At 44.9% G+C, this 23,775-nt stretch overlaps 1 protein-coding gene across 4 annotated transcripts; it reads right to left on the minus strand.

Annotated features, from left to right (window-relative positions):
- Positions 1-1,363: 1,363 nt before the first annotated feature.
- LOC125448786 (chromatin complexes subunit BAP18-like) lies at positions 1,364-23,491 on the minus strand. Of its 4 annotated transcripts, none has more exons than XM_048524319.2 (6): positions 22,120-23,490; positions 20,015-20,109; positions 13,693-13,794; positions 7,350-7,564; positions 6,195-6,299; positions 1,364-1,694 (listed from the first exon to the last, which is right to left on the minus strand). In XM_048524319.2, the coding sequence occupies exons 1-6, from the start codon at positions 22,138-22,140 to the stop codon at positions 1,630-1,632; spliced, it is 603 nt and encodes a 200-aa protein (XP_048380276.1). In that variant the 5' UTR covers positions 22,141-23,490; the 3' UTR covers positions 1,364-1,629. The 4 variants fall into 4 exon arrangements, with proteins under 4 accessions (XP_048380276.1, XP_048380278.1, XP_048380277.1 ...); XM_048524321.2 differs by having other exon boundaries at positions 1,364-1,690; positions 22,120-23,489; XM_048524320.2 differs by having other exon boundaries at positions 1,364-1,585; positions 22,120-23,487.
- Between the last annotated feature and the right edge of the window lie 284 nt (positions 23,492-23,775).

Here is a 23,775-nt window from a genome sequence, read left to right on the forward strand (position 1 = left end):
CCAATGTGGTATACTGCATCCACTGTACACGGTGTGGCTTCCTCTACATTGGGGAAACCAAGCGGAGGCTTGGGGACCGCTTTGCAGAACACCTCCGCTCAGTTCGCAACAAACAACTGCACCACCCAGTCGCAAACCATTTCCACTCCCCCTCCCATTCTTTAGATGACATGTCCATCATGGGCCTCCTGCAGTGCCACAATGATGCCACCCGAAGGTCGCAGAAACAGCAACTCATATTCCGCTTGGGAACCCTGCAGCCCAATGGTATCAATGTGGGCTTCACCAGCTTCAAAATCTCCCCTTCCCCCACCGCATCCCAAAACCAGCCCAGTTCGCCCCCTCCCCCCACTGCATCCCAAAACCAGTCCAACCTGTCTCTGCCTCCCTAACCTGTTCTTCCTCTCATCCATCCCTTCCTCCCACCCCAAGCCGCACCTCCATCTCCTACCTACTAATCTCATCCCACCTCCTTGACCTGTCCGTCCTCCCTGGACTGACCTATCCCCTCCCTACCTCCCCACCTATACTCTCCTCTCCACCTATCTTCTTTTCTCTCCATCTTGGGTCTGCCTCCCGCTCTCTCCCTATTTATTCCAGAACCCTCACCCCATCCCCCTCTCTGATGAAGGGTCTAGGCCCGAAACGTCAGCTTTTGTGCTCCTGAGATGCTGCTGGGCCTGCTGTGTTCATCCGGCCTCACATTTCATTATCTAGAATACATATATCTCTCAATTTAGAGAGTTGGATACCTGTCAGAATGTAACGAACTCTGAAGTGAATAGGCTGAAACATAGGACAGGGTGCAAATTTCTTAGCACATATTAGAAACTCATTCAAGGCTGACTTGGCTGGTAGTGCCCTCACTTCTAAGCCCTCAGTTCTGAAAGGGACTAAGGTTCATAGGCCAATGTTGCACTCAGGGAGGTTGAGTCCTTTAAAGAGAAAGACAGTATAATCGGCAGACAAACTTTCTTTACTCATTCAGGGGATGACGGCATCACTGGCTAGACCAGCATTCATCATCCATCTCTAACTGCCCAGAGGGCAGTTATGAGTCAACCACATTGCTGTGGGTCTGGAGACACATGTAGGCCAGAACCAGCTAAGGATGGCAGTTTCCTTATTAGTGGACCAGATGGATTTTTCCGACAATTGGCAATGGATTCGTGGTCATCATTAGACCTTTAATTCCAGATATTTATTGAATTCAAATTCCACCATCCGCTGTGGCGGGATTCGAACCCAGGTCTCCAGAACATTACCTGGGTCTCTGGATTAACAGTCCAGTAATAATACCACTAGGCCACTGCCTCCCCTAACAAATGACATTATGCACATTTAAACATAGAGATGTGAAGTATTTTGTCTTTTATTAAGAAATCCATCAATACCTGCTACACTTCTAAAACAAAATCCCTCAGAACTGCCGGTGTAAAAGCTGGTTAAAAAGTCACGAACGATGTTCTCGGGGAGGCATGACCAGGTGGCGATGGGCATCACTGGGGAGCCTGTTGTCCTGATCACTCAGCCAGCGGGTATCGGTCCAAAGCAGCACATCTCTGGAGAGACCGTCAGGGAGAAACTGAATGGTGGAGGAGAGACAGAGAAAGAGGAGGAGGTGAAGGTTCAACGAGACAAGAGCATGATGTCCGAGGTGCTCATGATGAGACTGGGATCGAGGTTCAGACTGTCTGAAACAGAGACAGATGAAAAAATAAAAGGCAGATCAACAGCCAGGGATTACCTGATGGCAGATCAATCGGTTCAGAGTCAATTTCCCTCAAAACGATCCCTATAAACACAACTGAACTAATTATCGAAAATTAAACCCCCAGACATTATTAATGCAGTTCTCCACTGGTACTCTTTCATAGACCTTGGCAAATATCCTTCTCAGGGCCTTTCAAAACCCCTGATCTCTAACAGATGGAAGGACAGGGTAGCAGATGCATAGGAATGTCACGATCTGTCAGCTCCCTTCTGAGGCCCATGTCATCCTGACTTGAATCCATATTGCCACTCCTTCACTGTCACTGGGTCAAAATTTGGGAACTCACTTTCTTACACTCCCAGAACTGCAATTGTTCAAGGATGCAATTCACCACCAGCTTCTCAAAGGAAATTAGGGATGGGCATCAAGTGTTGGACCAAACATAGATGCCCACATCCTATGAAATAATCATTTGTTTAAAAAGTCTGACATTAGTATGTACCTTACTGTTCCCAGTAACTTCCTCTCCGGTGATCTGGTGCTTCATACCTTGACCTGTCCAAAGATGATGCCTAAACAGGATGTTCAGATCAGCAAAGGCAAAATAAAACATACCATAATTTCCTGGGAAGATCTCAAGTGTGTAAGAAAAGTGATTGAATGCCTCAGAGAGGAGCATGCATGTGTCAAAGAGAACAGTGCGTGCGTCAGAGGGGAGCTGGGTACAAGAGGGAGTGTGCATGCGAGTGTGACAGAGTGCGTGCATGTGACGAGGCAAACTTGCTTAGGAAGTTCAAGGTGAAGGAACTCCAAGGGAGCAGTGATCATAATATGATAGATTTCAATTTGTAGCTGAACAGGGAGAAGCTGGACTCAGATATAATAGCATTACAGCTGAATCAAAGTAACTACAAAGACATGATAGAGGAGCTGGCCAGGGTTGATTGGAAGGGAAGCCAAGCAGGGAAGATAGTGCAGCAGCAATGGTACAAGCTTTTCTGGGTAATTCGGAAAAAACACCAGAAACTCAGCCCAAGGAAGAAGAAACATACTACATAGAGGATGAGGCAACGGGGGCCGATAAAGAAAGTCAGGAAAGGAAAACAGTATGAAAGCAAAAGAAATAGCGTATAATGTGGTGAAGGTTAATGAGAACTCAGGGGATTGGGAAGCGTTTTAAAGCCATCAAAGGATAACTAAAAAAGCAATAAGGGACAAGAAGACTTGAAATGAGAACAAGGCAGTTAGTAATATAAAAGATGATTGCAAGAGTTTCTTTTAAGATCGCTAAAAGGGATGAGAGAGGCATGAGTGGACTGCTAGGAACTAAGGCTGGAGAAGTAGTAATGGGCAACAAGGAAATGATGAAGGAACTGAATAGGTCCTTTACATCCATTTTCACAGTGAAAAACACGAACAGCACATCAGAATTTCTAGGAACTCAGAAGGCAGAGGGGAGTGTAGTGGCCATTACTAAGGAGAAAGTGCTGGAGAAGCTGAGAAGTTTAATGGTGGATAAATCACCTGGACTGCAGAGTTCTTCAGGAGATAGCCGAAGAGATTGTGGAGGATTTGGGGCTGAGCTTTCAGAATCACTGGAATCTGGGAGAGTACCACAGAGGATTGGAAAATGTCTAATGTGACACCCCTGTTTAAGAAAGATGGAAGACAGGAAACTATAGCAGGTTAGCCTGACCTCGGTCATTGGTAAGATGTCAGAGTCCATTACTGAGGATGAGATGTAGAGTACTTGGAAATGCATGGTAAATTAGGGCTGAGTCGGCACTGTTTGGTCAAGAGGAGGCCATGCCTTACAAATCTGTTAGAATTCTTTGAGGAGATAATGAGCAAATTAGACAAAGGAGAGCCAGTGGATGCAATCTATTTGGATTTCCAGAAGGCCTTTGACAAGGTGCTGCACAGGAGGCTGCTAAATAAGAAAAGAGCCCACATAGTTAAGGACAAGTTACTGGCATGGATACAGGATTGGCTGACTGGCAGAAGGCAAAAAGAGTAGGGATAAAGGGATTTTTTTTTCAGGATGGCAGCCAGTGACAGTCAATGCTTGGATCACAACTATTCAAGTTATACTTTAATGGATAAGTGAAAGAACTAAGGGCATTGTTGCCACGTTTGCAGACGCATGAAGTTAGGTAGAAGGACAGGTCGTGTTGAAGAAGCAGGGAGGCTGCAGAAGCATTTAGACCGTCTAGGAGAGTGGGCAAAGAAGTGGCTGAAGGAATACAGCATGGGAAAGTGTGAGATTATGCACTTTGGAAAGAATAAACAGAAAGGAGTAGCTATTTTCAAAACTGAAAAAGGCTTGAGAAATCTTAAGCACATTAGGACTTGGGAATCCTAGTTTAGAACTCTTAAAGTTAACATGCAGGTTCAGTTGGCAGTTAGGATGGCATGCAACATTAGCACTAATTTCAAGAGGGCTGGAATATAAGATCAGACTTGTACAGCGAAAGGCTGTACAGGGCTTTAGTCAGACTGCATTTGGAATATTGTGAGCAGTTTTGTGCCGCCATATCCAAGGATGGATGTGCTGGCCTTGGAGGGGGTCCAGGCACAGTTCATAAGAATGATCCCAGAAATGAAGAGCTTGTCATATCAGGAGTGACTGAGGATTCTGGGTCTGTAATCGATGATGTTTAAAAGAATGAGAGGAATCTTACTGAAAATTACAGAATACTGAGAGGCCTGGATAGATTGGATGTGGAGATGTTTCTACTAGTAGGAGTGGGTAGGACCAGAGGACACAGCCTCAAAGGGGTGTCCTTTAAAACTGAGATGAGGAGAAATGTCTTCATCAAGGTGGTAAATCTGTGGAAATCACTGTGGAAACCAAATCATTGAGTGTGTTTAAGGCAGAGATAGATCTGTTCTTATGGGAATCAAGGGTTACAGAAAAAAGACAGGAGAATGGGGTTGAGAAACATATCAGCAATGATCAAATGGTGGAGCAAACTCGATGGGCCAAATGGCCTAATTCTGTTCCACCATTTTATGGTCCTTCTGGAGTTCTACATGGAGTCCTCCTTATGGTTCATAATTCTTCCAAAATGTATGTTGACCATAAACTTCTGAAATATACCCTACACCCCAGGATCTAAATAATTTCCATAAATCAGGAAAAACAAGGGTCCTAATGTCAACTCCTTGGGAACTCGACCACCAGCGTTCTTCCTGCTGTAAAATAGTCATTAATCATTGCTCCGATTCTTATCCCTCAGCCAATTTTGCATCCCTAACCATTCTCAAGAACATAAGAAAGAGGTGCAGATGGGCATTCAATCTTTTGAGTCTATCCCACCAGTTGATAAGGGCATGGCTGATACAACGTGACCTTAACTCCAACTCCCAATCTGTCATGTTTAATCCTCAACCTTTACTGTCAATCAAAAATGGTCTAATTTGGCCTTGATTCAATGACCCAGCTCTACAGAGATGCAGAGGGGCAGGAAATCCAAATATCAGATGCTCATAGAGTCATACAGCGTGGAAACAGATCCTTCAGTCCAACCAGTCCAGACTATGATCTCAAACCAAACTAGTCCTACCTGCCCACATTTGACCCATATCCTTTCAAACATTTCTTATTCACATACTTATCCAAATGTCTTTTGAATACTGTAACTGCACCCACATCCACCACTTCCTCCGAAGTTCAGTCCACACACATACCACTCTGTAAAAAACATTGTCCCTCATCTTTTTTAAATCTTTCTTCTCTCACCTTAAAAATATGTCCCCTAGTCTCGAAACCCCCGCTTTTGGGAAAACACACCTGCCATTCACCTTATCAGTGCCCCACATGATTTTATAAACCTCTATAAGGCCACCCAACCTCCTATGGTCCAGTGGGAAAGAGACCCAGCCTATCGAGCCCGAAACTACATCTAAGGTACACTGATTAGGTTTATCTAATTTTTATGAATTCACTGGCTAGTTTAAATGCCCTGAAATTACTTTTGACAAATACCTAAGAACAGTCTTGAAAAATCTCGCACTTTAGGGAAAAGACACCTGCCATTCACCATATCAATACTACTCATGATTTTATAAACATCTCTAAGGTCACCCCTTCTCAATCTCATACGGTCCAGTGGAAAAAAGTCCCAGCCTATCCAGCCTCTCCCTCCAACTCAAACCTTCGTTTCCTGGTAACTTCCTGGTAAATCTCTTCGGAACTCTATCCTGCTTAATAATATCCTCCCTACAATAGGGCGACCAGAACTGCACATAGTACTCCAGGAGTGTATCCTGTACAACCTCAAAATTACATCCCACCTCATATACTCATACAGTGTAGGAAAAGGCCCTTCTAAGGTGGAATATATACACACATATATATCAAAGAACCTTGGAAAAAGAAATTCATCACGTCCAACTCAAATTGGAGGTTTCTTATAGGGAAATCCAACCCAACCTCTACATCTCCCAGCCCATCACACCCCGCCCCCACCACACGTACCCTGGTCAAAGTTGAGCTTCTTAGCTGGCGATCCATCTCCAAGTCCTTCGATGTCCACCAGGTCGCTGTTGACGTCAGAGTCATTGAGGGCACTGAGTGTCACGTCTTGTTGGGGTGGGGGGGAAGCAGATGGAAAACATGTAATCTACCACCGCACAGGAATTGTTGAACCATTTCCTGCCCCAATCCTCTACAGGTCCATCACTAACCACCCACCCAGTGTTCTCTGACCCAGGATGAGGTGGAAGGAGGGGGACTCAATATATCATTTCTCAAAACTTCAAATCTTTTCTTTACTTTAAGGAATAAAAGAGGATGCAAAACAAAGTAAAATCCTTCATGGAAACCAAGGCCCTTGAGAAAAACAGGTTCAGATTTCTGGGGTCTGGTCATGGTGGCATTTGAATCTTCCACCAGGACAACTGTAACGATATTATGGCTTCGAGAGGTGTATTCTGTCCTTTGTTTTTGAAAAGAGGTTTTAAGGCAGAGGCATCGAGCTGTCTGTTGAGAACTCATGAACTGCTTGACAGGCCTTGGAGATTTTTTTTAAATGTTGAAACAATAGATGCATCCTGACTAGGTGTGGTCAAGCTCCCACAGAACCAGGACTTTTCATTTTAGCTTTCAGCAGTCTTAAAGAAGTGGAAGCTATTTTTTTCTATCATACATAGACACAGCACATTCAGTTCCTCAATAATATCATGGGTGACCTGATTGCAGTTACAGCAGGATTTTCTTCCTGCTGCTGGAGTTGCATGTGAGAAAATCTGTTTTCTGAATTTGCTTTTTGATATGGATGTGATTACAGTATGTTACTATATTGGAACAGTTACTGTTTAGTAGTAAAATAATCTATTATTATGTTAAGTTTTCCAAATAGAGTTAACTTATTCCAGTTTCCTCTTTCTTTTGTTGCATCTTAACTGTAGAGCGTGAATAGAGTGGGTTTTGAATCAAATCTGATAGTTTGGCCAATCGATTTGCACCCAGGGTGAAACTTGCCTTTAAAGTAGGAAAATATTAGGGTCTAGGCTATCTCTTTAATATATTCTGAGGGGGTCTGGTCTGGCCCATAACACAATGCCCCAACATGATATATTGCTTACCACCGCCCTCACCCACCAACCCCTCCACTCCCAACCCTGATCTTACCAGATGCCTTCTGTTTCTTGACAGCCGATGGGTCTGTGGGTGGCGTGTTCCCCACGACGGCTGCTGCCGCTGGCGCAGCCGGTGGTGTGGTTGGCGCCGAGACTGCTGCCCCCACCGTTGCCGCCTTCTTCTGCATTTTCTTGGGAGACTCCGAGGGGAGGGGAACGCTGCTGTCCTCGTAGACCTTCCGCTTGACCGTGGTCTTGATCTGGGCGCTGGGAGGGGCGGAGGCGCAGGGTGAAATGTTAGGACCAACATGGTGGTGGCCAACTTGTCAAATGCCAAAAAGCACAACAGCTGCCCCATCTAAGCAGAGAACCTACATTTCTATAGCACCATGCAATGCTGCAGGGTATCACATGATGCTTCACAGCCAATGATCAGATGGATTAGGAGCAAGGATGGGGCATTCAGCCCCTCAATAAGATCATGGGTGATCTGTCTGTGGTTTCAACTCCATACTCTTACCTACCCTTGATTAACTATACTATTAATCAAAAATCTATCTACCTCTGCCTTAAAAATATTCAATGACCTTGAAAGTACAGAGTTTTATAAAATCACGTGGGGAGTGGATAAGGTGAATAGCAAAGGTCTTTTCCCTCGGGTTGGAAGTTCAAAACTGGGGGGCATAGGTTTAAGGTGAGAGGGAAAAGATTTACAAGTAATTTGAGGGGCAACTTTTTCATACCGAGGGTGGTGTGAATGTGGAATGAGCTGTCAGAGGAAGTGGTAGATACAGGAACAGTTACAACATTTCTAAGTCATTTGGACAGGAATCAATGAATATGAAAGGCGGAAAGGTTTAAAAGGATATGGGTCAAACAGAACTAGTTTCGTTTAGAAAACTTGGTCAGCATGGGTAAGTGGGACCGAAGGCTCTGCTTCCTTGCTCTATGAATCTATGACCTTCTCCCACCATTCCCAGACTGCTCTCTAGGCAGAGGAGTTCCACAGACACACATCCCTCAGAGATTTCCCACACCTCAGTCTTAAATGGGCAATTTGTTACTTTTATGAACCATGTTTAACCCTAGTTCTGGTCTCTCCTACAACGTGACCATCCGTGAGCATCCACCTTCTCAAGTCACAAAGTACTTTTCTTGTGTTGCAGTCACTGTTGCAACACGGGGAATACAGCGCCTCACCTGTGCACAGTAGGATCCCACAGAGCCCAGATCATTTGTTTTGGTGATGAATGTCAGCCCAGGCTGGTGAGATCACCCCACTCTTTTTCATGGTATATAGGATGTATGACACAGGGCGAGGCCATCACATTAAACTGAGGAGGCAACCACCCAGTGGCATTATCACTGGACTGTTAATCCAGAGACCCAGATAATGTTCTGGAGACTTTGGTCTGAATCCGCCCATTCCAGCTGGTAGAATTTGAATTCAGTTAAAAAATAATTAGGAATTAAGAGTCTAATGATGACCACAAATCCATTGTCAACTGTTGGGGGGGGGAAAACCCATCTGGCTCACTGATGTCCTTTAGGGAAGGAAATTACCATCCTTACCTGGTTTGGCCTACATGTAACTCCAGACCTATAACAATGTGGTTGACTTTTAACTCCCCTCTGGGTAATTAGGGATGGGTAACAAATGGCCTGGCCAGAAACGCACTCTTCCCCTGAACGAATGAATTTAAACAAAGGTATGCACAAGTGTCTATGTTCTACTCAAGCAACTTCCCATCCAAATTATTCACCCACAATGATTTAATGATATTCCGCATGTGGTAGCAAGCCCCACAATCTCACCATTTCCTTGGTAATTCTCTCTATTCCAGTGACGAAAGAATTAGCTTACAAGGAATGGTTGGGCAGGCTGGCCCATATTCATTGAAGCTTTTAAAGAGTGTGAGGTGATCTTATTAAAATACAGAAAATCCTGAGGCGGTAAATACCGGGAGGATGCTTCCTCTAGTGGGGAAGACTAGAACCTGGGGCACAGGTTAACAATGAGAGATCTCCTTGTAAAACAGAATTAAGGAGATTGTGGAAGTGAACTCTGATGGAGAAGCAGAAAGTCATGGAGACTGTGTTATTGAATTAAATCAAGGCTGGGTTATTTGATTTGATTTATACTGTCACATGTACCAAGGTACAGTGAAAAGTTTTGTTCTCACTGAATCCCTACAGCGTGGAAGCTGGCCATTTGGCCCATAGAGACCACACCTACCCTATGAAGAGAATCCCACCCAGAGCCACTCCCCTACCATATCCCTATAACCCTACATTTCCACTGGCCAATCCGCCTACGCTGCACATCTTCAGACTGCAGGAGGAACCCCATGCAAACCCAGGGAGAACTGCAAACTGGACACAGACAGTCAACCCAACAGTAGAATCGAACCCTGATCACTGGTGCTGTGAAACAGCAGTGATAACGATTAAACCAACGTGCCACCCAGGGTGCAGTACAGGAAAATCATACCAAGACATGATGCATCCAGATAGAATACTTTCTATGGCGCATTTGTAAATTGGTAAGAATTTCTAATGAACATGCCAACTTTCCTCAGCCTCCTGAGGAAGTAGAGGCATGTTGTGCTTTCTCCACCATAGCATCAACATGGATTAGGAGAACCTTTGATCGACAACGGAGTCAGCAGTTATCGGGGAAGCAGAGAGAAACTGGACCACACTGATTCAGACCAAAATCAGATCAGCCATGAGCTTACTGAATAGTGGAGCAGAAATGAAGGGCTGAACGGCCAATCCTAAACCCAACATTCTTATCTTTCACGTTGCTATGTGCTGTAATGGCCTGTGACTAAGTTGACAAGATGGCCACGTGGGGCTTTTTTAGCAAACACAAGATTGACAAAGGGCTTTGGTCGTTAGGTACAGCAGATATTCACAGCTAGACTTGTAGTCTCCATATAGATATACTGGGTAAGATGAGATTCTCCGTAGGAAGAAACATTAGTGAAGTCAATCAGGTTTCTGTAAACAGGCAGTTCTAAACACATAACCATACTAATAAGGAGCATTTTTGAAAGGCCTAATTTAGCCATGGTCACAAGTTGGTTATTTAGTAGATTCAGAGAGCTGTACAACATGGAAACAAACCCTTTGATCCAACCTATCCATGTCAACCAGATATCCTAAGTAATCTAGTCCCATTTGCCAGTATTTGGCCCATTTACCTCTAAACCCTTCCTATTCATGTACCCATCCAGATGCCTTTTAATGGTTGTAGTCGTATGAAGCTCCACCACTTCCTCTGGCAGCTCATTCTATAAACACACCATCCTTTGAGTGAAAGCGTTGCCCCTTGGGTCCCTTTTAAATCATTCCCCTCTCAGCTTAAGCCTATGCTCTCTAGTTTTGGACTCCGCTGCCCTGCGGAAAAGACCATGATTATTCACCTTACCAATGCCGCACGTAACTTTATAAACCTCCAAGGTCACCCCTCAGCCTCCAACACTCCAGGGAAAACAGCCCCAGCCTATTCAGCCTCTCCCAATAGCTCAAACCCTCCAACCCCTGCAACACCCCTGTAAATCTTCTCTGAACTTTTTCAAGTTTCATAGCATCCTATCAGGGAGGCCAGAATTGCACATTGTATTCCAAAAGCGGCCTAACCAATGTCCTGTACAGCCGCAAAATGACCTCCCAACTTCTAAACTCAGCGCACTGACCAATAAAGGCAAGCATAGCAAATGCCTTCTTCACTATCCTGCAAAAGTAGAAGTCTGACCCTACGGTATTCTGAGCTGTTTAGGTAATTGTAGAATTAGAAAGGCAAAGAACAAATTAGTGTGCCAAGGTTATTTGCATTCCTTGAGCAAATGTTTGTCAGCAATAGAGGCCCAATGCCTTATTAGGGAAGATAAAGTAGTAAATGGTCTAAACACGACCTCCAAAAAAAACACTGACATGGAAGAAAGGTTGTAAAAAGTGAAGTCATGACTGAGGAAAGATAAACAATTGAAATTAAGTGTGGATGTCAACAATTTGAACAAATTTTTATATCCAAAGACCAAGGGAAGAGTGACAAAGGCAGATTACAAAATACAGAGCAAAGATTTACCTAACAGAGTTACCTCCTAGTTGTTTATGGAATCTAAACAAGTTTCATTTAATGGCTTGGTAATGTTTTAAAGTGGTTGAATTTCGCTCTTATCAGTGGAATTTGAATAGATGCTTTTATTAAGAAAAGATAATTAGTAATGGAAAGTGTTTAGAGTGGAAATAGTAAATATTTTTAAACTAAACTTTAGTTTAAAATCCACTTACAACATGTAAATAGCAGAGGTTATTAACTGCAGCTGCTAGTCAGAAGGACTGTTGTTTGATCTCTCAGGCTGAAGCGAGAAAGGCGTTGTTCTTAATTTGTCAGTTGTATCACAGTAACCTTGGAATTAATTTTAAAGCCTTTAGGAAGGATAGTAATCTGGATGTGAGTTTGCTCACTGAGCTGGAAGGTTCGTTTTCAAATGTTTCATCACCACTCTAGGTAACATCATCAGTGAGCCTCCGACGAAGCTCTGGTGTTATGTCCCGCTTTCTATTTATCTAGTTAGGTTTCCTTGGGTTGGTGATGTCATTTCCTGTGTTGGTGATGTCATTTCCTGTTCTTTTTCTCAGGGGATGGTAGATTGGCTCCAAGTCAATGTGTTTGTTGATGGAGTTCCGGTTGGAATGTCATGCTTCTAGGAATTCTCGTGCGTGTCTCTGTTTGGCTTGTCCTAGGATGGATGTGTTGTCCCAATCAAAGTGGTGTCCTTCCTTATCCGTATGTAAGGATACGAGTGATAGTGGGTCATGTCGTTTTGTGGCTAGTTGATGTTCATGTATCCTGGTGGCTAGCTTTCTGCCAGTTTGTCCAATGTAGTGTTTGTCACAGTTCTTGCAAGGTATTTTGTAGATGACGTTTGTTTTATTTGTTGTCTGTTGAGGGTCTTTTAAGCTCATTAGCTGCTGCTTTAGTGTTTTGGTGGGTTTGTGGGCTACCCTGATGCCAAGGGGTCCGAGTAGTCTGGCAGTCATTTCGGAAATGTCTTTGATGTAGGGGAGAGTGGTTATGGTTTCTGAGCCCGTTTTGTCTGTTTGTTTGGGTTTATTGCTGAGGAATCGGCGGACTGTGTTCATAGGGTACCCATTCAATGACTTAAGAGTCCTGTTTACAACGCTAAGTAAAATGTTTCTCCTGAATTAGGGCAGCACAGTGGCTAGCACTGCTTCCTCGCAGTCCCAGCCATTCCACTCTCGGGTGATTGTCTGTGTGGAGTTTGCATATTCTCCCTGTGTCTACATGGATTTCCTCTGGGATCTCTGGTTTTCTCCCAAAGTCAAAAAAGATGTGTGCAGGTTAGGTGGATTGGCCATGGTTAATTGTCCTGTTGTGTCCAGGAATGTGCAGGGTTATATCTTAGGGAAATGGGGCTGGGTGGGATGCTCTTCAGAGGGGTAGCATGGACCCAATGGGCCAAATAGCCTGCTTTCACACTGTCAGGATTCTATGAATTCCCTAATGGATTTCTGGGTGACTATCCTCCTGTGTAACTGGCCTCCTGTTATGCTCTTCCCAACAAGTTCTCTCTATGTCCAAACTATTGTAAGCTTTCACAATTTACAGACCCCAGTAGGGTCAAACCTTGGATTTTCAAGAACAGTAATCCTTAGCAATAAAATACATTAAGGCATGCTGACATTCTGAAAGGCACTATCCAAATACAAGTCTTCTTTCACTGCATCATCATGCACTTATTTAAAGCAAGCTCAGTGTTCTGGTCAATCGATCCTGCCCAATGGTTGCCCTTTCTCGGAATACTGTTTATTCCTGCTATTCCTTACATCTGCCCTGTTGCCTTGTCTGGCACCTGAACATGACTGTTCTCAAGCAGGAGGGCCATTCAGCCCAGTTTACCTGCTTCACCATTCACCTTGCTCATAGCTGATCAGCCATCTCAATGCCATTTGCTGCACTCTCTCCAAAACATATTCTGCTTGCTTAAAGAGTAAAAGGTCTTTATGCAACATTTAGGATCTTCTGTGGAGTACGCTGTCTGTAAATACTGCAGCCACCTTTGCTCATTTGGTCTTATGACTCAATCATTAGCCAGCTGCTACCCAATGACCCAAGTAGCCTCTTTCCTCAACTTGGAAACGCGCTTGCCATCTGCTCTGAATCTGATCCAAAGTCCTTTGCTAATCTTTCACCCTTGGATTAATACTTCAGCAGCTTCACTGCAAAGCTGCACCCTCAACTGAGGGATACTCCCACCCCCGGAAACTGCCCACGCCAACTATGGGGCCTCCCCAGCCCGCCTCCTCCACCCTGGGATACCCAGTGCCCTTCTGCCTTGCCCCCTCCACCCACCCCCGCTTACACGGTGCGGTCTTTGATGACGGTGCTGATTTTGTTTAAATCCTCTCCGAAGCGCTTCACGGCCGAACGCAGCATCTCAATCTCCGTGTCTGTCCACTTGGCACTGGCGAGAAGAGAGACAGAGAGGGATACAGCAATGGAAAGAGGAAAACAAAAATGTTGGTACAGCCGGGATTGTGCAAACAGCTGCTGTAGTTCCTCAGAAGGGGAAGTGGGTTGGCACTGACAGAACAACTGAGTTGGCCAAGGGAGGCATCGCTGCCAGAAGGCAGAGGGGCTTCGGTGCCAGGTTAGTATGCCGGGCCAGTAAACCAACTGCCCAGTGCTGCCTTGAACATCCTTGCTAAAGAAAGATCAATCTTAGAGTCACAGAGTTTACAGCACAGAATCCAACACAGCCATGCCAATCAGATATCCTAAATTAGTCCAGTCCCATTTGCCAGCATTTGACCCATATCCCTGCAAACCCTTCCTATTCATGTACCCATCCAGATGCCTTTAAAATGCTGTAATTGTACCAACCTCCACCACTTCTTCTGGCAGTTAGTTGCATACACGCATCTCCTGCTGCACGAAAACGTTCATAGAATCGTAGTATCCATACAGTGTAGAAACAGCCCTTTGGCCCAACAAGTCCACACCGACCATCAGGGCAACCAACCAAACCCATTCACCTATAACCCACACATCCCTGAACACTACCGGCAATTTAGCATGGCCGATCCGCCTAGCCTGCACATCTTTGGGCTGTGGGAGGAAACCAGAGCACCCAGAGGAAACCCACGCAGGCACGGGGAGAATGTGTAAACTCCTCACGGACAGTCGCCCGAGGCTGGAATTGAACCCTGATCCCTGGTGCTATGAGGCAGCAGTGCTAACCACTGTGCCGGGCCAATTGAAACAATTGTCACAGGTAGTTCTCCTAAAACTTGATAGTTGTGTTTTTGCATGGCCTTGTGCTATAGTAAATAAAAAAAAAACAAAAGAACTGTAGATGCTGTAAATCAGGAACAAAAACAAAGTTGCTAGAAAAGCTCAGCCGGCCTGGCAGCATCTGTGGAGGAGAAAACAGAGTTAACGTTTCGGGCCCAGTGACCCTTCATCAGAACTTCTGCAGTTCTGAGGGTCACCGGACCCGAAACGTATTTCTGAACTCCCAAGTATTTAAATTGGCAGAAGTTAAGAGGCATTAGTTAACAATGAATAGTTTTGCAAAAAAAAAGGCAAACATTTCCAGACAAGATGATCAGAGGATTGGATAGGGTGGACAGTGAGAGCCTTTTTGCTCGGATGGAGATGGCTAGCACGAGGAGACATAGCTTTAAATTGACAGGTGATAGATATAGGACAGAAGTCAGAGGTAGATTCTTTACTTAGAGAGTAGTAAGAGTGTGGAAGGCCCTGCCTGCAACAGTAGTAGACTCTCCAAGTTTAAGGGCATTTAAATGGTCATTGGATAAACATATGGATGATAATGGAATAGTGTAGGTTAGATGGGCTTCAGATTGGTTTCACAGGTCGGCGCAACATTGAAGGCCGAAGGGCCTGTACTGCACTGTAATGTTCTATGTTCTATGTTAACTCTGTTTTCTCCACCACAGATGCTGCCAGACCTGCTGAGCTTTTCTAGCAACTTTGTTTTTGTTGCTTGTGATATTGTAAATTGTGTTATAGCAAATCAACATAGAAAATCATGTGATAGGGAAATCACTACAGAAAAACACTATACCTGTACAACAGAAAGTTTACATTATCCAAACAGTGTCCACTATTCATTAATCATGTTACAGCTAATTACAGCTAATTAATGAAACATGCATTATAGCAGAACTACCTGAACCCCTTAGTTCCCTTTTAAATCACTCCCCCTTCACCTTAAACCTGTGCCTTCTACGTTGGACTCCCCACTCCTTGGGAAAAAGACCTTGACTATTCGTCATATTCATACCCCTCATGATTTCAGAAACCTTGAAAAGGTAACCCCTCAGTGTCTGATGCTCCAGGGAAAATAGCTCCAACCTGTTCAACCTCTCCCTATAGCTCAAACCCTCAAATCCTGGCAACATCTTTGTGAATTTTTTCTGCACCCTTTTAGGTTTAACAACATCTTTCCCACATCAGAGAGACCAGAATTGAACGCACAGTGAATTTCCCAACCTCAGGATATTCTTGAACCCTTTACAGCCAGTGAAGCAGTCCTGGAGTGCAGTCTCTGTTGCTACATGGGTAACATGACAGCCAATTTACAGCAAGCAAGCTCCCTAGAAAACAGGATCATGGACAAATCGTACACTATTTAATGGTGCTGACAGACTGGTAGATATTGGCCTGGACATTTTTACACTTCTCTGATCATTGAATACTCACCGGGACCTTGGCACTTACAACAGTGTAGCATTCTCTCAGTACTAGTACTGAGTCATTAGCTTTGATTTTTGCATTCAGTTGTCTGCAGTAAAGCTTTATTTCTTAGAATGATAGAATCCCTACAGTGTGGAAGCAGATATTCGGTCCATTGAGTCCACACCAACAAGTCGGTGTTCTGCAAAAGAAGAAATGTGCTTCGGGGGCATGCACACACAGACCCTACCCTGTCCCTATAATCATTCATTTCTCATGGCTAACCCACCTAGCCTGCACATCCCTGGACACAATGGGACAATTTAGTGTGGCCAATCCACCCTAACCTGCACATCTTTGGACTGTGGGAAGAAACCCATGCAGACACAGGGAGAATGTGAAAACTTCACCCAGATAGTTGTCCGAGGGTGGAATCGAACCTGGGTCCCTGAGTCTATGAGGCAGCAGTGATAACCACTGAGCCACTGTGCCGCACATTTCTTCTTTTGCAGAGCACGGGCTTACCACCCCAACTTTCCTTGATTAAGTGGCATGTTCAGGTGTTTTACAGGGTGGTTAAGAGTCAACTACATTGCTGTGAATGTTGCATGTTAGCAGATTTCATTCCATAAAGGAAACTAGTGAATCATGGGTTTTTGCAAAACTCTCGGTAGTTTCACACTCACTATTTCATCACTGACCAGCTTTCAATTCTTCATTTTTTAAACTGAATACTATGTTTCACCAGATGCTGTGAACCCACATTACTACGGCATGAACCTGGGCTGCTGGTCTCAAAGCTACTACAACAGTTTAATTGAATAATTCTTTCATGGAATAACAACTTTGTTAAACAAAGATTATATCAGATGATATTGGGTTCGACAATTGGTAATATTAGCTATATGCACGAGTTGCCTCTTTCAGATAATGAGAAAGAAAATATCAATTTCTGTTCCCTCATTTCTTCCCAGGCAGCCATTATCATGGAACATGTTTATTTACTCTCTTGTGAACTCTGTGAACCCAACTAGGGGACGGAATGATTTCTGGAAAGAGGGCTTCAATTCTGAGATCCTGGGATAGAGGAGCAGAAATAGGCCATTTGGCCCATCCAGTCTACTTTGTCTTTCAATTAGGTCACGGTTTACCTCAGAATCCTCAACTCCCAATTTCCAGCCTTTTCCTCATAATCCTTAACTGATTAAAAATCTGTTTACCTCAGCCTTGAACATGCTTAGTGACCCAGCTTCAACTGCCCTTTGTGGTAAAGAATTCCACAGATTCACTACCCTCTGAAAGACGAAATTTCTCTTCATCTCTGTCATGACACATGACCTCTTCTTCTGAGACTATGCCCTCTAGTCCTAGACTCTCCCTCAAGGGGAAACAACCTCTCCATTTACAGTCATAGAGTCACACAGCACAGAAACAGACCATTCGGTCCAACCAGTCTATGCCGACCATAATCCCAAACTAAACTAATCCTAACTGCCCACATTTGGCCTATATCCCTCCAAATATTTATTATTCATGTATTTATCCTTTGTAATGGTATCTGCATCCACCACTTCCTCTGGAAGTTCATTCCACACATGAACTACTCTCTGTGTGTAAATGGTTGCCCCTTCTGTCTGTTTTGAAGTCGTTCTCCTCTCATCTTAGAAATATGCCCCTTAGTCTTGAAATTCCCAACCCTAACGAAAAGGCACCTGCCATTCACCTTACTTATAGCCCTCATGATTTTATAAACCTCTTTAAAAGGTGATCCCTCAACCCCCTACATTCCAGTGAAAAAAGTCCCAGCCTCTCCTTATAGCTGAAACTCTCCATTCCCAGCAAGATCCCGGTAAATCTTTTCTAAACCCTGCATCTGTGAAACACTGATTTGGTTTGTATAATTTTTATGACTTCACTGCTTAGTTTAAATGTCCTGAAATGATTGTTTTAGACATGTACTCAATCAAAGTGCCATTTCTGTGCTTGTTTAATTTTTTTTCCTTTCTCGTGGCCGATGATTCATTTGTTATTTCTAATGAGCATTCCCACAGCAAACTTTGAAATGGATAATAAAATCCAAAAAGTGATTGAACTGAACTGATGAAGCAGCAATTCAGGGAGTACAGCTAGTCTCAATCTGCCCGATGTTCAACCAAGACTCAACTAATCCAATCCGTTGTTAATTCTACATCTGTGGCACAAACAGTTTTGTTACGCAAAGGTATAAGAGATAATGGGCCAAGGCAGGTATACAGAGTTTAGGCCACAGATCATTCATAATCTCACTGAATGGTGGAACAAGCTCAAAGGCTGAATGGCCTACCTTGGCAATCTTCTACTCCTGATCCCTGATTGGCAACAGGCATGTCTGTATGGCAGCTAAGATTTAGCATCAGGACCCCCAGCTCTCCAAGTTTCAACTCCTTCCCTCTGCTCACTGCCTATGGGCGAACCGCACACAAGGCTAAAGGAGCAAAGGATGGCCAACCAAATTTCGATGTGCAAACCAACATCAGAGCGGTGGAGGACGGGCGAGAGGGTGTAGGAAAGAAAGGGGCAGAAGGAATGGCACGGAGGGATTCAGAACTGGAGAGAGCATTGTGAACCAGGGAATGAGAGAAGAATAATGGGAGCAGGGTTGACATGGAAGAGGCTAGAGAAAGTTCACGTGCATGCAAGTAAATTGAAAATGTCCGCAGTCTACAGAAACAGAATGACAGTGCTGGATACGCACATCTATCACTGCCCACTTGAACTCTGGGTTGATGTCATCAAATGAAGCTTGAGGTTCAAGCTTCCTCAAACTCCAATAATGCATCTCTTCACTCCTCCTGTACCTCTTCAAAAATGTACCTAACATGCACCAAACTGCACAAAGTGCCCCCTTACCATGCTACTGAATCAGGCTGCCTGTGTTGTGTCAATCAGCCCCAGGCTGTTAAACTTGAAAGGGCGCAAAGACGATTTACAAGAATCTTGCCGGAGTTGGAAGGTTTGAATTACAGGGAGAGGGTGAACAGTCCAGGGCTATTTTACCTGGAGGGTCAGAGGCTGAGGGGGTGACGTTATGGATGTTTATAAAATCATGAGGAGCGTGGATAGGTGAATAGTCAAGGTCTTTTTCCAGGATAGGGGAGTCCATACTGGAGAGCACAGTTTTAACGTTAAAGGGGAAAGACTTAAAAGGGACCTAAAGGGGCGACATTTTCACTCAGTGGGTGTTGTGTGTATGGAATGAGCTGCTACAGAAAGTGGTGCAGGCTGGTACAATTACAACATTTAAAAAGGCATCTGGATGGGTACATGAATTGGAAGGGTTTACAGGGATACGGGCCAAATGCTGGCAAATGGGACTAGATTAATTTAGGATATCTGTTCGGCATGGACAAGTTGGACAAGTCTGTTTCCGTGCTGTACAATTGTATGACTCTATGACCGTGGCGGTCACTGGCCAATAGCAGTATCTTGCTGTCAACTGGTGAAAGCTGGGTCAAAAGTGCCCAGCTACCAAAGCATTGGAACCTGGAAGCCAACAGCTTGGGAACACAGCATCACGACCACTTGTTAATGCCAGACAAATGAACAGAGTTTTGTTTTAAAACTGAGCTGTGTCAGCAGCTTCAGCTAGTTTTATTTTGCTGAGGGGCTGGCAATCTGTGACCACAAGCAGCACAGAAATCAACACACATTGCCTGGGTTGACTGCCACACAAGGTATGTAAAGAGGAGGAATGTCTTCATTCATGGTGTGGCAAATCTTTGTCCAAAGAAAAATGTCTACTTGCCTCTCCCTCTGCCACATCCCCTGAAAAGGTCTGCGCTACATGCCACAGAGTTGTCGCCAAAGGCAGAAGGGGTTCATGTCACAGGGTGGGCACCTTTTGGCATTCATTGCCAAGCCAGTGGTCAACAAGGTCCTGGAGGGACAGCGGTGGCAAGCCTTAAAGGGGGTAAGATACCTGGGGTCTGCTGCCATCTACTTACCCGGCCGGTGAGGAGTCAGCCACTGGGTGCAGCTGCATGGTCAGCTCTCCAAGCTTGGTGAAGGCGGCACCAGCTGCCGAAAAGATCTCGCCCACCTGCAAGGTCAAAGGGCAGGACAGTGTCACACACCAGCCACAAATGGAATTCTCCAATCACCCCCAAGCCCCCAACCACAACAGGCTCCAGATTCACACTCCGAGATGCCGACTTGGGCGGAATTACAAGTGAGCTGAGTGCCCAGGCTAGAGTCCACTGCACCGGGCCGGTGAGCCCTGTCTTTCTGTCCCATTTGGAAACATAGAAAATAGGTGCAGGAGTAGGCCATTCAGCCCTTCGAGCTGGCACCGACAATCAATACGATCATGGCTGATCATGCCATTTCAGTATCCCATTCCTGCTTTCTCTCCATACACTTGATCCCTTTAGCCACAAGAGCTATGTTCAGCTCATTCTTCAAGATATCTAATGAACTGGCCTCAACAGCTTTCTGTGGTAAAGAATTCCAGAGGTTCACAAATCGAAGTTAAGAAATTCTTCCTCATCTCAGTCCTGAATGGTTTATCCTTTATTCTTAGGCTGGAAATCCTAGTTCTGGACTTCCCCCAACATCAGGAACATCCTTCCCACATCTAGCCTGTCCAGTCCAATCAGGATTTCATATGTTTCTGTGGGATTTTTGCCTCATTCTTCTAAATTCCAGTGAGTACAAGTCCTATCAATCCAAATCTTTCTTCATAGGTCACTCCTGCCATCCCGGGAATCCGTCTGGTGCACCTTCACTGGACTCTCTCAATAACAAGAATGTCCTTCCTCAGACTAGGAGGCAAAAACTGCACACAATACTCAAGGTGTGGCCTCACCATGGCCCTGTAAAACTACAGCAAAGCATTCCTATTCCTAGGCTCTAATCCTTCTACGTAGTCAGTATCAGTAAATCTTCAACAACAAAAACAAGGTTGTTGGAAAAGCTCAGCAGGTCTGTGAAAAAAAAGTCAGAGTTAACATTTCAGGTCCGGTGACCCTTCCTCAGAATAGTAAATCTTCATCTTGCTTTTGGATGAATGTACAAATTGGGAGGTATCGGCCAATCAACCCATCGCGCCTGGTCAGCTATGGCTTATCCAATTATTCCATGGTCCTAGCTAACGCAAAACATTTCACCCTCTTGCTTATTAAGAATTTATCTGCATCCATCTAGTCACTACTTCCATCGCCTTTTGAGGAAGAGACTTGGTGGGAGGGAGGGGAATGGGGCAAGAGGAGGCGGGAAGATGTGATGGTAGGAGACAGGTCCACTTTGTGTCTACTCTACATGCGAAGCAACTCAGACACATGTCAAGTACACCTTAACGGGCATTTTTCTCAATTCACTGAACTGCATGTCACTGCAATAGGATGGCAATCCAAGGCTACAATTTGCTTACCAAGTAATAACCTGGGGACTACCACTGGCCAAAGCAATTTAACTGGACCATAAATATTGTCGCTGTTAAAGTAAGAAATTCAAGAACTTACTCCCTGACTCCCCAGAGCCTTTTCACTTCCAACAAGACACAAGTCAAGAGTGGGATGAAATACTCCCCACTTGCCTAGCTGACTACAACTAGATCAACACTCAAGACAATCAAAAGCTTCTTGTGCTTTGATTGGCACACCAATCATCACTTCATCATTCACTCCCTCCACAAATGGTGCTCAGCAGCAGCTGTGTGGACAACCCACGAGTCATCTCTGAGTAATTCACCAAGACACTTGAAGACTCCTTCTAAACCCACAACCACTGCCATCTAAAAAGGACAATGGCAGCAGATTCAAAGGAACAGCACCACGTGAAAGTTCTCCCTCTAAGCCATTCACCATCCTGATTTGGAAATGAATTGCTGTTCCTTCAGTGTTACTGGATCAAAATCCTAGAACTTCCTCCCTAACAGAACAGTGAACCTATCTACAAGATATGGCAGTGTAGCAGCTCAAGGAGCATGGGGAGTCACCTCCATCTTCTGCAGGGTAGTTCGATATAGGCGCTATCGGTCAGCTCAGCCAATTGTACCCACATCCAAACCACAAAATCTTTTATAATAAACAATAAGAGAGACTACGCTTACCTTGGTTGACGCTGAGGTCATCCTGCTGGTGTTCCAACAGTCAGGAGAGAAACAATTCCTAAGCCCAGGGACTTTGCAGAAGGAAGGGTAAACTCTCTTAGCAGATTTCCAGAACCCAAGATGGGCCCAAATTCGAACCGATCAATGCCAAACAGCCTGACGTGTGACACAGGGATAGCCAACGCCTGATCCAAGGTACTTCCCCAATTTCAAGTGAGGGGGGACCTGAAATGATCTTCTTTACCACTCCCCAATCCCACAACCAACTGTTCAACCAACGAACAACCCTCCAGCTCCACTTTAACAACCCAATACTGGTGTGATCTGATGTTATGCAACAAGATTGCACCACAATTGCCCCCTTACTTTGTGCAAACTTGAAGATGGGTCACCCCAAAACTAAGATAAAATGCTTAATTTTCTTTTTTTGGTCTCTTTGTGTGATGAGAGGGAGTTTGTTACTGATATCAAAACAGATAGTATCAATGCAGTGCACGTGCAACAAGAATTTATGATCAGTTTGCCAGCATTTTTTTTAGATGCTTTTCATCTCTTTCCCCCTCAGTTGTTATTGAAGTTGCAATGCAAGAAGCAAGTGGGAAGGATCTCTCCCCTCCCCCCAAAAACTCCCTCCAAGGGTTTGATTGACAGCTTTTCCCTGGAAGCTCAGGGCCGGGATCCACTTTTCCCCAGGTTTACCCACCCTGTCCCTCTACCACCCTCACAGCACAGGCCAAACCCTCACTACTGCCGCGGCCTTTTCCACATCCGCCGACGGCCCGCGTCTCCAACGGCAACACATTGTCTCCGCAGCGATTGGCCAAGAAAGATGTCTATCACTCTCCACCCCCTGCTCCATTGGACGGGTGCCTTCCGGGACACGCAGGGTGGTTGGACAAGATGGATGTCAATCAGCACCTCTGGTCCCACCCTCCGTAATCCGCGCGGCTTTATTGGACGGCATCATCCGGTGCGCCATCTTGGTTGGTCTACATTTTGTCAATCAACAATCCTGCTTATTCATTGTAGAGATGATTCCTATCCACCTTTCCGATTGGTAAGAGCCGATAGCAATCAACACGCAAAGTCCCGCCCTCGATCGTCAGACTGTCTTTGGCGGTCAAGCCTCGAATGGGCGGCTACGTGAATCAAATGGCATCTCTCACTTCTGAAGAAACCTCACTGAATTCGAAACGTTAACTCTTCTTTCTCTGTGCAGAAGCTGCGACACCTGCAGGGTTTTTCGACCAATTTCTGTTTATGCCCCCCTTCTTAAACCCGCATTCAACAGCTTCATTTCCATTGAAGGCTTTGTCCAATTGCCCATCGATTGGCCTTGGCAAATGTCAATCGGTTCTCACCCTCTTTCCCCAACACCCACCTCCATCCACTCAATCCCGCCTTTTCAGAGATACTCCGTTTCCATTGGACAGTCGCCTTCCCGATACTGTTTTCCATTGGTTTGACCCGACGTCCATCAATGTTGAGGTCATCATGCACCTTTGGGCCCCGTCATCGCACTTCCCATTCGCCCGCCGATTGGTTCCTGCCGTTGCCTGTCAACCGACACCCCCCCTTTACCCTGAATGATTGGTTGGTCTGCAGGTCAATCCATTGGAAAGTCTCGACCCGCCCCTTTGCTCAGCGATCCTATTT

Source organism: Stegostoma tigrinum, chromosome 45 (genome assembly GCF_030684315.1).
Source record: "Stegostoma tigrinum isolate sSteTig4 chromosome 45, sSteTig4.hap1, whole genome shotgun sequence".
Classification (NCBI taxonomy): domain Eukaryota; kingdom Metazoa; phylum Chordata; class Chondrichthyes; order Orectolobiformes; family Stegostomatidae; genus Stegostoma; species Stegostoma tigrinum.